Raw genomic sequence first — 14521 nt, 5'->3', positions numbered from 1 at the left:
TGATGCTCGACGATTCCTCAGAAGCGTTGATAGCAACGCCGATTAGGTCACAAAGCAGTGAGCACACGCGTTTTGTAAATAAAAGGGGTCCACATTACCCTTTGTGCATGATTATATTTCTTTTGAAGGCAGCTGGCCTCAGACTCTTATTTTATTACGTATACGACGACTCACCTGTGATACGTGGGCGTTATAGTATTTGGAAGGGCTAGAAACTGGCATTCTTTCCAGAATATATTATTATCAAGCCACACCTGTGAATAACTTCATATGCGTATGCTTATGCACGTTACATACCTATCATCCAGACATATTTATGACAAATCTTAATAAAGATGTCCTAGACGTATATTCTAACCTTTAGAATATTAAAGCATGCTATTGCCAGAAATGACGGGCCGTTTACACCGAAATATCCGTGTACCTTACGTCTTTTATGAACATGTCCTCATTGGATCACACAGGCAAATAATTGCTTAATTACACGTATCGTATATTTTCATTAGGGGGAAAAACATAGTCAAATAAGACATCTTGATAATTACATCCATTATATTTTATGCGCCACTGCCGCCACAATATTTGAACATTCAAATGTCCGCAATGCCTGCTGGAAAGCTCAGCTATTTGAACTTCCAAACGTCTATTTACACAAAAATCTTCATGCATCAAAAAGTCCTTACACCGGAAAGTCCGTGCTCCGAAATGTCGGCACCGAAACGACCTACACCGAAACGTCCTACACTGAATTGTTCGGATCCCCAGTCTGAAGAATCCAACAACCTTGCGAATAAAAACAGAGCCATTTGACTCTCCTTGTATTTTTCTAAATTTGTAAAACGCCAAGTATCCGGGTTCATCAGAGATTTAAGCCATAACTGCGGCGACTGGCGGCTTCATAATAATATATAAAAACAAAACTTATGCAAACTTTCACAAGAGCGGTCGTTGAAACAGGGCGCTCTCGCACTACCCCATGCCTCCCGCGCTTGGAAATATTTATTTAAAAAAAAAAAAAGAAGCAATACTGGAACGGGGTGTGTGTGATTCATGCTGAAAGCGAGGACCGGGGAGGGGGGGGGGGGGGGGGGGGTGCACTTATCATTCTTCTTTGTTCAGTATACCAGGAACTCTGTGATAACGTTATTGCCCCGTTCAAGGTTTTTGAAACGCACAATGGTGGTCGCTTTACAGCCTGCTTGGGGAATTCCTTCGGGTCGCTGAGGTGGGGCTTGATGGAAGTAGGACATCCGGACGCTACAAGCTGTTCCAGCCGATGCACTGCTGTGAGGGTTTCATTAGCAAAGCGCACATGAAGGCTCCCTAAGTTTCATATACTTCTCGCTTTTTGGCGCGCATCGCTGCACCAAATCCGAATGCCACGTGTCACTTTTCCCAGCACTGAGTCACCTCCGATGTCTCATGGTATCGAGGCGCTCGAGGCGGAGGGGGGAGGGGGGGGGGGGGGGGGGGGGAGAGGAGGCTCCACTACGTTCTTTCTTGTGTCTGGGTTCAATGTTTCAAGCCCAAGTCTGTAAATAACGGGGAGGCTTGGGAGAAAGCTTCGAAAACCAGACAGCTTCTTGTGGAAATCGTGATTGATTTGAGCCTGAGCTACGAACTACGTGCATAATGAAATGTCCGAAAATATTTGTACCCTTTTTTTATCCCTTTCATCGCCTCATCTAAAACTTTCTGGTTTTCTCGTGCGTAAACGACATCTTTAAAACAATTGTGAGCTTGGATGTTCCCTACTTTAGACAAGCTTAGTAGCACAAGTGTGACACAAATAGGCGGCGCACACCAAGTCACTGAGCCAGAAACTTTCTGGTTGTCGCGGGGTAGTCAGCACTGCATAGTGTACGCGTGCTTGTCCTCATGCGACTACCATTATATTGCCGGAGAAAAGCAGTTCTTTTCTTGGTCCTGACATTTAATTGAAAATATGGAATAGAATATAGTTATCCTTCGATGCAAAAGGAACTTTTTCCGAAAACGAGAAACGATCTCCAAATACTATTTTAAAGCATTCAATTAAACGGCTTTGATGAAATGGCGTTTGATTCAATAACGTTCGATGAAATGGCTTCGATGAGACGGCCTTCGATGAAGTGTCCGGACCCAATCACCATCATTAATTTGAAATACGAGTTCATCTTTCTTACCTTGCTCAGTCCACAAATAAAACCACCTCATCTGGTTGGTTGATAATATCCTTGACCTATCTTGATTAGAAATGCCATCAGTGACGTTTTTGCGGTGGCCCGAGACCTGCTTCTTTGTTTCTGTTTATTATTAGTAATTATTTGTTACAGATGTACAGACTATTTCGGCAGTGTATTTACCTTCCGCTCTATAACGACTTCGGGCCACGAGAGCGAATTCGATAAACAAGTACACAAAAGTAGTAATTCTGGTCGCGTTGTCAACTCTATCCCTTGCTTAATCATGTATACAATGTGTAGGAAGAAACGCGTTGACAGCAATATAAGGGGAGAAGCTTGGAGAATTGTTAAGCGGGCGTTGGTTTTTAAAAGCCGGGGATCTTGATGATGTGTGACAGAACGCGGGGGTTTGCGGCAGGGGTATGGAAACGGGGCTTTCGGATTTGGATTATTTCTTAAACTGATCATGGAATGGGGCAGAATCGTAAATGTCGGCGAGGAGCACTTTATTCTGTCAGGAAGACCCGGCTTGCTTTTGTAAGTAAACGACCGCTGAAACAGATAACAGACATGCACTGGATTCTCCAGTAGCTTCGAAAAGCCACGTTACGTTCTCCGCTCAAACCGTTACATTGGACTTTAAAAATACGTGGAACAGAAAAAACTATCAGATAGAAAAGCTACACGGACTGAGTGTATCTCCGTTTCACCATAACTTGATAAACGGCGAAAGCTACGATCCCAGTTAGCCAATCAGAGCAAAGGAGCGACGCAGGAGACAGCTCTCCGTGGGAGGATCGTGTTCAGTGCTGTTAAGTTTTTTTTGGGCAAAGTCGCCAGGATGCGACCTAAAAGTCGCCAGATTTAGCGAAAAGTCGCTTAGTGGTGATGATGATGATGATGACCTTTTTCGGATCTTTTTTTTTAAACATTATTTAATTTTTTTTTTTTTTTTTGTGACGAGAGAAGTGAATAGTTGGATTCGGCCGTCCCACTCCCAAGGGACTCGCCAACACCTTGAGTGACTCAAGGCGTTGGCGAGAAGATTTTTGTCCAAGAACAAAACAGCGGAAAGCTGTTCTGCTTCATCGGTAACAAAGATGTTTTTTTTTAAACACCTGATAATCCCTGAAAGATGGATTGGTTCTAAAGTGCTTCGGGGTCGGAGAACGTCCCCTCACCTACAACAGGATGAATAAAAATGAGTGACATCCAGAGCTGTCCCGCTGGAAGCCACCGGAGAGCTGTCCGACTGTCCGACTGACATATTTCCCCCCCGTCCGCGTAGCTTTAGTAACAACAATTTACATAGCTGGGGAAACAAAAAAAAAAGTCCCCAAAAAAGTCGCTAAGACTCCAAAAACACAAAATTGCCGTTAGGATGACTGAAAACACTCTAAATTTAGCGACTTTCTCGCTAAGTTAACACCACTGATCGTGTTTCAATGGTACATCGTCAAGTGCTTTGCTCCGATGCCCCGATTGGCTCACGAGGGTCGTAGCTTTATATCCTGTCTTCAAAGGACTGGCTCTCACAACGCTTGAACGAGCACTTAACGCCTCGCCTCGTCCTGTGCGGAAGGTACTCCGTGATAATGGTTTTGTCCGGTTCGACATTCTCACAATATACAATGACGCTTTTGTGAGCTGCTTGGAGATGTCTTCGGGGTGATCCGGGAAGTCAGACATACTGCTTTGGTACAAGATTATGTTCTGTATACCCAGGGATGGACCACACCGGACGCTGCAAGTCGTTCCAGCCAATGCAGCGCTGCGAGCGCTTCATTTGGTCTCGTGCTCCGCGTGTTTCCAAACTCAGCGCATGTCACGTGTCACACACTCAGGACTGATTTAGCTCCGATGACTCGTAGCGTCCGCTGCGGTCCATTTTAAGGTAGAACGGATCGTAACAGACTACGCTGCTTTGTGTTTGCGAATAATGGATCGCTTAGAGTGGTTCATTGGTAAATCCTGCTTGAGTTCAGCCTGAGCTCGCAAACTCTGGACGCAATAAAACTATGTGGCGTAGAAATAAAAGCCACTGAAAATGTCAGTACCGTTTTTCTTTTCGTACTTGCAACTTTTGTTATTGCTTGGGACCGAGTTCGGCCCTGGGAGCTGTTTGCCGCACTGTAAATTTGTCCAGTTATTAGTTAGTGCAATGATTTTCATGTAGGTGATAGGCCCTCTTGGGAAGAGCATATTAGAAATAGTTCAATGCTATATCTTGAAGACGGGTAGCGGACATTTCATCGAACGCCGTTTCATCGAACGCCGTTTCATCGAATGAATGGACATTTCATCGAAAGCCATTTCATCGAACGCCGTTTCATCGAATCGCTAAGGGCCATTTCATCGAATTTCTCTGTATCGAGTTTTGGGGCATAACAGTGCTTTATAGATGTTTTACCTTACATTTGTTAAGACTAAGGAAGTCACTTGTGAAACTGTCTTTAGGGTGGAGCCAAATTAATAGAAATAAAAACCATTGGTATAAAAACAAATGAGTATGCGACTTACTGAAAAGTTTTACTCATGTACCTGTCAGAAAACATGACACTGGAAGTAAAGGACCGGCACTTAAAACACTTCTGAATGTCTGTGTCCTTTTTTTTTACCGACTGTCCGGGGGTTTCGGTATAGTGCCATTCACACCAGCTCATTTGCACACTTATGCTTAGTTGAGGTTTATTCACGAAAAACATTTAACTGCCAGGGCAGCACGCTTATAATAAAACGATACTCTGCCAGGAGAGCACACGAAATAAAATATATCGATACTCTGATTATCAGCTTTATGCTCAGATTAAACGTTTCTGTTCTTTTTTTTTTTTTTTTTAGTTTTCAAATTTTACAGAGTTAAAAGCTGCACAAAGTGTCAGCCAACATGGTTTCGGGCTACACCTGGACTGGAACCACCTCCCCTTCACTGTCAACTTTTTACCGACCCTTTTGCCTATGAATCATCTTCAAGACGCTTTCTTAGGAAGGCCAACCCGCATCAGACAATAGTAAAGCCCTGGGTGTACTCTGTCACCCAAGAAGGCAGAACCCTTTCGGATTCTCACATAACCCAAGGTTACAGGTACACGCTGTCAAACAATAAAACACTACCCGCTTCCCAGAAAGCACATGATGCTTTCTGTTTTTTTTTTTGTTTTTTTTTTTCTTCTCATTTTTAATTGTTTCATGTGACATGGAGAGGGGTCATTGTTTCATGGAGGCTTTCTTCTCGAAGCAGGACATGTTCACAATGGAACTTATCTCGTCACTGCATACTGTGATTTAAAAAAAGGGATAATTACATGACGTTGTGTATAAAAATCAAAATAAATTGCAAAAATATTGCAGGCTGTAACAGCGTTCGATGAAAAGACGTTCGATGAAACGGCTTCGATGAAACGGCGTTCGATGAAACGGCGTTCGATGAAACGGTGTTCGATGAAACGGCTTCGATGAAACGGCGTTCGATGAAACAGCGTTCGACGAAATGTCCGGACCCACTTGAAGACATTGCCAGATAACAACTCACAAATATTGGGTAAAAATTTCAAAGTGGCCTAGTTCGTGTATTTCGAAGCGCTGCATTTTGCATGGAGACAAAATAATGCAACATGTTAATGGAACACCACGCGATATAGTGTAAAATATTTTCCTCGAGATAAAAAGAAAAACGAAGTTTTCTTTTAATTGCACGCTGAAGTTGGGGAACTTTTCGCATTGAAGCACGTTTGAAGCGTTGTAAATATTTTCAGTTATAAACTCGAGTAAAAAAATATTTTTAGATGATTTACCGTTCCGGAAAGAATATACAAAAAAAATTAAACGCTTTATCTAGAAAATATTACGAGATATGCACTCGCAAACATCAGATACAAATATCAAAGTTACACGCACGCACACACGCACGAAGGTACACAATAACCTGAAAACCGAACGCAGAGGCTGATGTACGAGTAGTGATCAAACTGTTTCTGCGGTTGACATCATAGGACGTCGCGTTCATGTGGGAGCTGTAAAGGTTAGGTGACCAAAAATGCACAATCATGACAATCAGAGCACATATCTCCAACATTTTTTACCCTCAACCACCTTCTCTCCCCCTCCCCCTTTTTTCTCGCTCAAAAAAAAAAGAAAAGAAAAAGAAGGGAGATCATTTAATGGTGCGACTTTTGCCGACGGTGCACGCGCGCAAAAGTACATGTCAATCGCAAAAGTGTTATTTACGAGATAAAGTACACATGAGAGTGATTGTCGCTTTACATGTCGTTATAATTGGTTTTAGTAGTGCACCCATACAGTAGCCTAACCACATAGTTTTAACCCAACTACGTGAAAACGATCAGTTCTTTCGTTGACCCGTTCAAGACTGGCAGTTGTTGAAATATTTTAGCAAAGCGAAAACCGGGTATCGGCGCAAATGATAATCTCTACGCAAACCCGAGCCCCTGAAACTTCAACAGTGCCTCCGGTATATGTGTGCGTGTGTTCACCTTGATTAGAGAAGTTATTCCAGATATAGTCACGGCAGTCCGGAAAGTCGAAGTGCTTCCGTCGCATTCAAATTAATGCTCGGAGCCTTTATTCTTGGCTGTAAGTATATAGGTTAGCTCGCACCTCACGCGTGATCCTAAGAACAAACGATTCCGTCAAAGCATTTTATGCTGCACAGGTTACGCCACCTCAGCTTATCGGATATCAGTGATACATTCCAATAGACTTGAGTAGCTCTTGCTGTGTTGCAACTTACAAGCACAAGTAGAGAATTAAAGAAAAAAAATATTATCTTCTTTTTTATTAAAAACGAGCTTGCGAGAGCACGGTTATGGTCTCATCTCATATGTTGCGCTGTAGTACAGCATGGCGACACCACTGATTCAGATACTTTGGAGTTATTAGCGCATCGTAAAACCTCGTTGGTCATCGGCGGCTTCCTGAACAAGCTCGCGGCATGACAGTAATATATTATATTGCGCCTACATTGCACTGTTTGCAACAGCAGACTGATATTTCATTATCGACAGGCAAACTCTACCTGCAAAAATTAATTGTAATACGAAGAGAATGCCCAGAGTTTTAGTAATCAGTAATTTGTAATGTGATATAATTAAATTTTAGTGATTTTTAAGAAAGGAATCGGTAATGTAAAACAGTTAGTTTTGGAAAGTGCTTTTGCCATCTCTCGCCTAGAAATCTCAAGAGGGCGACTGTACTAAAGTGATTAACCATTTCGAGAAGAGATATTGATTTGAGAAAAATTAACGAAATATTGTAATTACAGTTCCAAAATTTGACGGGTGAACTTGTACTTTAAACTTTTGCTTACGGAAGGGTGAGTTCTAGTCACCGGTGTGGCCACGTGCAATATGACGTCTAAACGCGGCACTGGTCACTAGTAGGATCTCAAAACGCAATATAAAAATGCAAGGAACCGAAAAAAAAAGGCTGTTTCGTATTATGGATTTTTGCAGATCTCAATATTTGGAGTTTCGGTCAAATTTCAGAAAAAAACAACGGTTTGACAGCCCCCAGCACTGTTTATTTCAACGTGTGTCCCATTTAGGCAACACCAGGTGGGTTGGGGTAAAAGCACCGGACATGTTAGAGTACGCACGCTGGCATGAGTTCCCGTCCCGTAAACACTTTTTGTAAGGCTCGCCGCTTCCTCTTCAAGTACCCAGGGTCACAATACACTCTGTAGTACCGTATTTTCCGGACTATACAAGTTTAAAAGTTGAAAATTCACCCGATGCAGAATATCTACAGGTGCGGACAATACAATGATTTAATTTTTCTAGATCCTTCACTATGACAATCGTGAAGGATTTTATGAGTAACGGACTATACTAATGTTGATTTACGTACGATAAAGCTTCATCGTGACCTAATACAGTAGGCGTTTGTCAAGATCTGCTGAGTATGATACTTTTTACGTTCGGACTAGGTGCTAAGTGCGGGCTTTGCACTGGGTGCCGATTGTGTACCGGGTGCGGACTATCTAAGAAAACACTTTTATTTTTGACGCAAAATATTTCCCTGCGGACTATGCACCGGGTGGGGGCTATAGTCCGGAAAATGCGGTAGTTCCTTCGAACTCTAGGGTTTTTGGACGATGGCTCTTGGCCTATGCCCATCCTCACATGGCCTTGGGTCACTTTACATGGACGGCAAAAGCAGTCAAATGCTCGGACTAGCCAAGCATGGTTATCGCAAAACAAAACAAAAATTCAGAGACAAACCCGAGAGGCTAGGCTCTGAAATGCTGCAGGAAGGAGAGTTCGGTTTCGGGCGCTTCTCTGGTATCGCCGGAGGAAAGGGGTGGGCGCTGTGCCTCCCGTCGCAAATCGCCCATTATGCGCTTAGCTTGGCTTATCTGGCCAAGCTAAGCTAAGCAACAAAAGGAGTCTCCCCGCCGTCAAGTTAACTATGGGAGAGGAGGAAATGGGAAGTGTGGCGAGGGGAACTTTTTTTCTGGTTGAAAAATATTCTGCAGGTTGGTCTTTGAGCGCCGCGTGGTGGGAAGTTTGGAAACTAGCCCGAATGTCTCGGAATCGCGGCCTTATCGGCCTTATGCGCCTCTACGATTTCGAAAATACGTTTTTATTTTTGTTTACTTTTTCAAAAAAAAAACAAAAAACAACGTAAAGTAGGCAAACGTGTGATGTTCAGTGTAATTTAAAACTTGAAATAAGAGTAACCACATAAGCACGCTACAAAGCAATGAGTAACAAGTATATACAGATCAAAAGGCAACGCAAAATATCAAAACAGTTTCTATATAGAATGTTTCAATATAAACGAGGGTGGCTGCTTATTATTCAGCCTATTACAATTGGATGATACATTTTCACATCATTCAAATCTTGTGCATAAATTTTCGGGAAATATGCGACGAGTTTTGTTATCCTCACATCTTGCTAATCGCCGACGATTGACTGCACGGTTCTTGCACCTCAGTAATGTAGAAACATTCATCTTAAAAATAGCGCAAAAAACACGGGACAAGAAGGCGATGAAGCACACAGGACAAGCGCTAACTTGCAACTAAAGTTTATTGAACACTTCCACCTTTGCTATCGCCGTGCACGCGCGTAATCTCGTCTCAACCAAAACGCGGCGTATACGCCTCGCAAGTGGGCTCATTTTCGTCTTCTGCGCATGAGAAAGGAAGTAGAGGTGACGTCAGAACGCCGAGTCCTGATTGGCTGATCGCGACCCCCTATTGAGCGTCGTCTGCTCCTTTGCAACGTCGTCTGCTCGCAACATCGTCTGCGTCTGTCTTACCTTTCATGCGACTTTCGGAGCGAACTCGACTTGGCCTTTACGTCTGCTAGTCAAAGCGATGGCTGCTTTAACTTTCCTGCGTCTGTCGGAGATTCGCCGCTTTTTCACCGGCGAGAGTCACCGTTGCCTCGGGAAACAAGGAGATAACAAGAGGAAGAAATTGACCTCTTAATCTAAAATTGAGGTCAGCGATCAAAGTATAACACGGGAAGGGTTCACAAGGGTCGCGCGGGCATATTCCATTCAGCACGTCAGCCGGTCGTGGGCAGACGGTCGCTGAGTCGCGGAGTGCCTGCTAGGCCTAACTGCCCAGCTCGTTTGGTCGCGTTCGGTGGAATCGTCGCCGTTGGAGCTTTTCCCCGGTGTCTGTGGATCCAGCGTTCTTGTTCGTCGTGCTCTGTTTCAAGTAATTTTTACTTTTTTTTTTGCTGCTTGAAGTCAGGACGCGTGAGAAGCTCACGTAGAAAAATAAACGTCCGTGGGCCGTCGCGACCGCGACGCTGTCGGCCATGCTGACTTGATCGTAAGTGCGTAAGACAGCTTCGAAGCTGTCGTAGGATTTCGCCGTAACATGCGCAAAACTTACGAAAATTTCGTTTTGTGAATACGAATTTGTTCTTAAGCTTTGTCTTCCGCACATTTTTGGCGTAAGATCGCTTCGTGAATCTGGCCTCTGCACTTCCGAAAGTCGCAGGAAACGTAAGACAGACGCAGACGACGTTGCGAGCAGACGACGTTGCAAAGAAGCAGACGACGCTCAGATAGGGGGGCTCGATCAGCCAATCAGGGCTCGGCGTTCTGACGTCATCGCTACCCCCTGCGCAAGGAGCAGACGAACTTGCCCTCCGCATACCGCCAAATCAGTAGATATAGCCGGCCCACCGTCTGTTCAAGAAGTTAGCAAAACAGCTACATCACCCCGCCGCACAATCCGAACGAGGAAAGGAAAAAACGCCGTGTTAATGTTTACAAGCTAGATCGTGTTAATGAAGCTATACTCTTTCTGTTGCATATACACCGATGCGACGCTGATGAAAACGTCTTTATCGCAAGCATGTATGTTTGCCGCCTCCAGCAACTCTCTTTCTAACCTTTCTTTGTTGCGTTCCTCCACCTGCGCACCGTCCAGCATGGGGGAACAACCACAAGTTTTACAATACCACAAGTTTTGCAGTAGGCCATCGTAAAACTTGTTGTTGTTCCCCCATGCTGGACGGTGCGCAGGTAGACTGAATAAAGATATACAAAAAGTGTTACATGGCCTACCTAGTCGGTAGCGTGTCTGGCTTGTAGTCGAAGGGTAGCGGGTTTGAATGCCGCCTCCGCCTAAAATCTTCAAATTCGTTCTTTAAGGCAGATAAATTACTTTATAAAGTAAAATCATTTGAGACATACGGCGGCCTTTAATTCGTATTACATATCAGGGCCGTACCCAGAAAAAAATTTCGGGGGGGGTTTTCGGGGACAATGGCGGCCATTTTGAAAGTGTCTATTGTCTTATTTTCGCCTATGAATCATGTGCATCGGTGGCATATAATGGAGAGTTACAGCAAACCGGAGAACCGGTCCCGGTTTGGTACCCGGTAGCCGACCGGTGCCACTGCGCGTGCACAGAGGTGGAGATTAACATAGGCTGGCTGCCAGTGCACCGACCAGGGCTGTACCCAGAAAAAAATTTCGGGGGGGGTCAGAACCCCCTAACCCCCCCCCTGGTTACGGCCCTGTTACATATCATGTTTAATCACCTTCCTTCCACGCGTGACTTCACGTTTCACCTGGGCGTTGTGGGTTGTTTGAAATCCCTGCGCGAGATCATGTGACTGTGACGTCATAACCCCATCGACCAATCAGGGTTTTCCCGTTACAACACCGACGCCTGCTTTTCTGCGCCAATGATACATTTAAATATGTATCATTGGTTGATTACGCGCAAGCTGTGTCACAACGTTCACGCTCTCGCTCCCACGTTGACTAAAACCGGACCCCTGGTTGAAATGTTTCATGCTTACAACGTTCACCCATGGTCTCCTTCCAGGTCGGTGGACCGTTACCTCTTGACAACGGAACTAGCGCGGTCTTGGACCTCAACGATCCAGGACGCCATCAGGGAGTCGCTAAAGAACGCCCGGGCCCTCCGGCTCCAGAAACTCCTGTCCTGGCCGACTGAAGAGGACCTGACCGGAGCCGCTGTGGGACTCTGCCGTCTTCAGCACACCTACCGGCTCAGCGTGGCACAGATGGCGGACCTGAAGAGGTATGGGAGACGCGTTTTAATGCGAAAGCATAAACTGGGGGGAGGGGGGGTCCCATGGAGCGAGCTGACGTCATCAGTTTGAAGCTCAAAAACGGCACCTGGTTTTCGCGATTTCACCTTCGGTTCCATTGGCTGGCGCGCGTCGACGGGGCTCCTATTGGGAGGACGCGCGCTGATCGGTGACGAAAAGTACGCAGCAGACGAAAAAGGGAGCTGACATGCGGCTTGCATGCTTTCGCATTCACCACTCATAAGAAGTGCCCTTAGGTGTACCTCGATATTTTTCTCCGTGAAAGGGTGCTTTGGCAATACGTCAGTATTTGACGTATGCACGCTTCCAAATCTAGTTTGGTTACCCTGGACAGTGCCTCCTTTATACTTCCTGTGGCTGGCAAAACGCCCTCGAGGAGCCGTCGACTCGCCACTCGTGGCGACCGCTTGTGGGCGCTATTACAGCGGAGCTGTTAAGGGCTAGGTTCCCCAGGATCGTGTGCGTGTATGTCGACACAAACCTACTAGGACAGCTACCGCCATCTATAAGCGACGGCGGCAAGCACACAACCAGTATGGTTTCCGCCGTCGCTCGTAGATGGAGGCAACCTTTCCAGCTATAATAGAAGAATGTATAGTTGAGCGCGTTGGTGGGAATTCATCGTAGGAAACAGCGCGAAAAACAGACGACGAAGAAGAAGCACACAGTGTATCGAGTACAGCTCCGCTGGTCTTCCTACGTCACGAGAGTGAAAAGGCTGAACGTTTTTGTAATAGGGTTCAACATCATTACCATTATCTGACGGAATTAGCATCGTCTGCGTTGGAGCGGCTTGCGCAGTTTCTGCTCGGCGTTCGCCGTGGCCTTTGTTCGCTTCGCCACGAAACTTTGTTAAAATGACCTATGTGTGCCCCGATGCAGATTGGACGAGAAAAAAAAAATGAAGCCTGTATAGGGTTAACTTTTCATTAACTCCCCGCTGATATTCATCTAAGAGATTAGGCGGCGCAATAGTTTCCTGTATTTTCAAAAATCATACCCCCCCCCCCCTCCTACGGGTTGAATCAGAACATTGTGTAAGATGAAGCTTATCTTACACCGTAGTTCAGTGTAGATGGTTCAGCCTGTTGGTTTCTAATTTACTATAACGAAAAAGGGACATGAAAAACGAACAGACAGCACTCGCGTTCCTCCTCTTCTGCCAGGCACCGAAGAAATAGAGGAGACACTAGTTCTGGCGCCAGTCCGGCAACCATGGGCAAGCCTTAGCATGGTTTGACTCTACTAATCAGACAATCTACACACGCCAGCAGCAAGATGGCGGTGCCCTGAGCAGAGGTCGGCATTTTACGTCGCCCTCACTCACCCTCACCCTCACAGCCACACTCACCTAAGCCCCTCACTCACCCTCACCCTCACAGCTACACTCACCTTCAGCCCCTCACTCATCCTCACCCTCACAGTCACACTCACCTTCAGCCCTTCACTCACCCTCACTGAACCTCACGGCCCTCACGCACTCACCGCCCTCACGGCCCTCACGCCCCTCACGGCCCTCACCGCCCTCACTCACTCATGGCCCTCACGCCACTCACCGCCCTCACGGCCCTCACCGCCCTCACCGCCCTCACGGCCCTCACCGCCCTCACGGCCCTCACCGCCCCTCACGGCCCTCACGCCACTCACCGCCCTCACGCCACTCACCGCCCTCACGCCACTCACCGCCCTCACGCCACTCACCGCCCTCACGCCACTCACGCACTCATGGCCCTCACGCCAGTCAGGCCAGCTTCAGATGGGGCGATTTCGCCCAGAAACTTTGCGTCGCAACACCAGCAACACGGGCTGCCCGCGATCACACGCAGCAACTAATTGCTGCAATTTGCCATCGTCATCATAAAATATAATTTTTATTGCACTATTTAGACACAATTACGCGTTATAAACGTGTTTTTATGCATTTAAATCTCGTTAAGAATACTAATGCACCTTTCTGAAACAGTTTATTTCCAAAAAAAAACGATCGATTTCAAACCAGAACCAAGTCTTTCGGTGTTATCATCACCGACACGAGGTATCACGTGAAAATTTTGCGTCCCTGATTGGATGCAGCCGTTTCAAACGTATTCGAATTGCTCTGAGTTGCTTGCTTATTTCGAGCCGGACCCGATCTCAGCAATTCGTGTCGATCTAGGGAAAGCCGGAGAACAACCCGCCATTAACACCAAAATTGCTGAGAAAGATGCTCGATCTGAAGGACGCCTCACTCACTCACCGCCCTCACGCACTCATGGCCCTCACACCACCTCATGCACTCACCGCCCTCACGGCCCTAACGCCTCTCATGTCACTGCCCTTACGCACTCATGGCCCTCACACCCCTCACGCACTCACCGCCCTCACACCACTCACGCCACTCATGGCCCTCACGCTACTCACCGCCCTCACGCCCCTCACGCACTCATGGCCCTCATACCCTTTACCACCCTCATCGCCCTCATGGCCCTCATGGCCCTCACGGCCCTCACGGCCCTCACGGCCTTCACCGCCCTCACGGCCCTCACGGCCCTCACGGCCCTCACTGCCCTCACAGCCCTCACGGCCCTCACCGCCCTCACAGCCCTCACGGCCCTCACTCACCCTCACACTCATGAATTTTCCTGGTTCAGAAACTCACTCACCCTCACCTCACCTGTGAAGATGAGGGTGAGTGAGGGTGAGTGAGGGTGAGTGAGGGCCCTCATGAGTGAGGTTTGCCGAGGTATGGCCCTGAGGCAATACCACCTAGAAAACAAGGCCAGCGTGACGTCATCGTTGGTGGACGCA

The 14521-nt window shown here is 46.5% G+C and overlaps 1 protein-coding gene across 1 annotated transcript in view; it reads left to right on the top strand.

The window, feature by feature from the left end:
• The window catches only part of LOC8052312 (prolyl 4-hydroxylase subunit alpha-2-like), a 56221-nt gene that overhangs the window by 18518 nt on the left and 23182 nt on the right, over positions 1 to 14521 (top strand). The window contains exon 2 of the mRNA XM_029992548.4: positions 11485 to 11703. Coding sequence (XP_029848408.2) covers positions 11485 to 11703 — 219 coding nt within the window. The remainder of the gene's footprint in view (positions 1 to 11484; positions 11704 to 14521) is intronic.

Source organism: Ixodes scapularis, unplaced genomic scaffold, assembly GCF_016920785.2.
Source record: "Ixodes scapularis isolate PalLabHiFi unplaced genomic scaffold, ASM1692078v2 PGA_scaffold10__122_contigs__length_95168666, whole genome shotgun sequence".
Taxonomy (NCBI): Eukaryota; Metazoa; Arthropoda; class Arachnida; order Ixodida; family Ixodidae; genus Ixodes; species Ixodes scapularis.
Note: the sequence above shows the minus strand (reverse complement) of the source record. Positions and strands in the feature narration are given on the sequence as shown.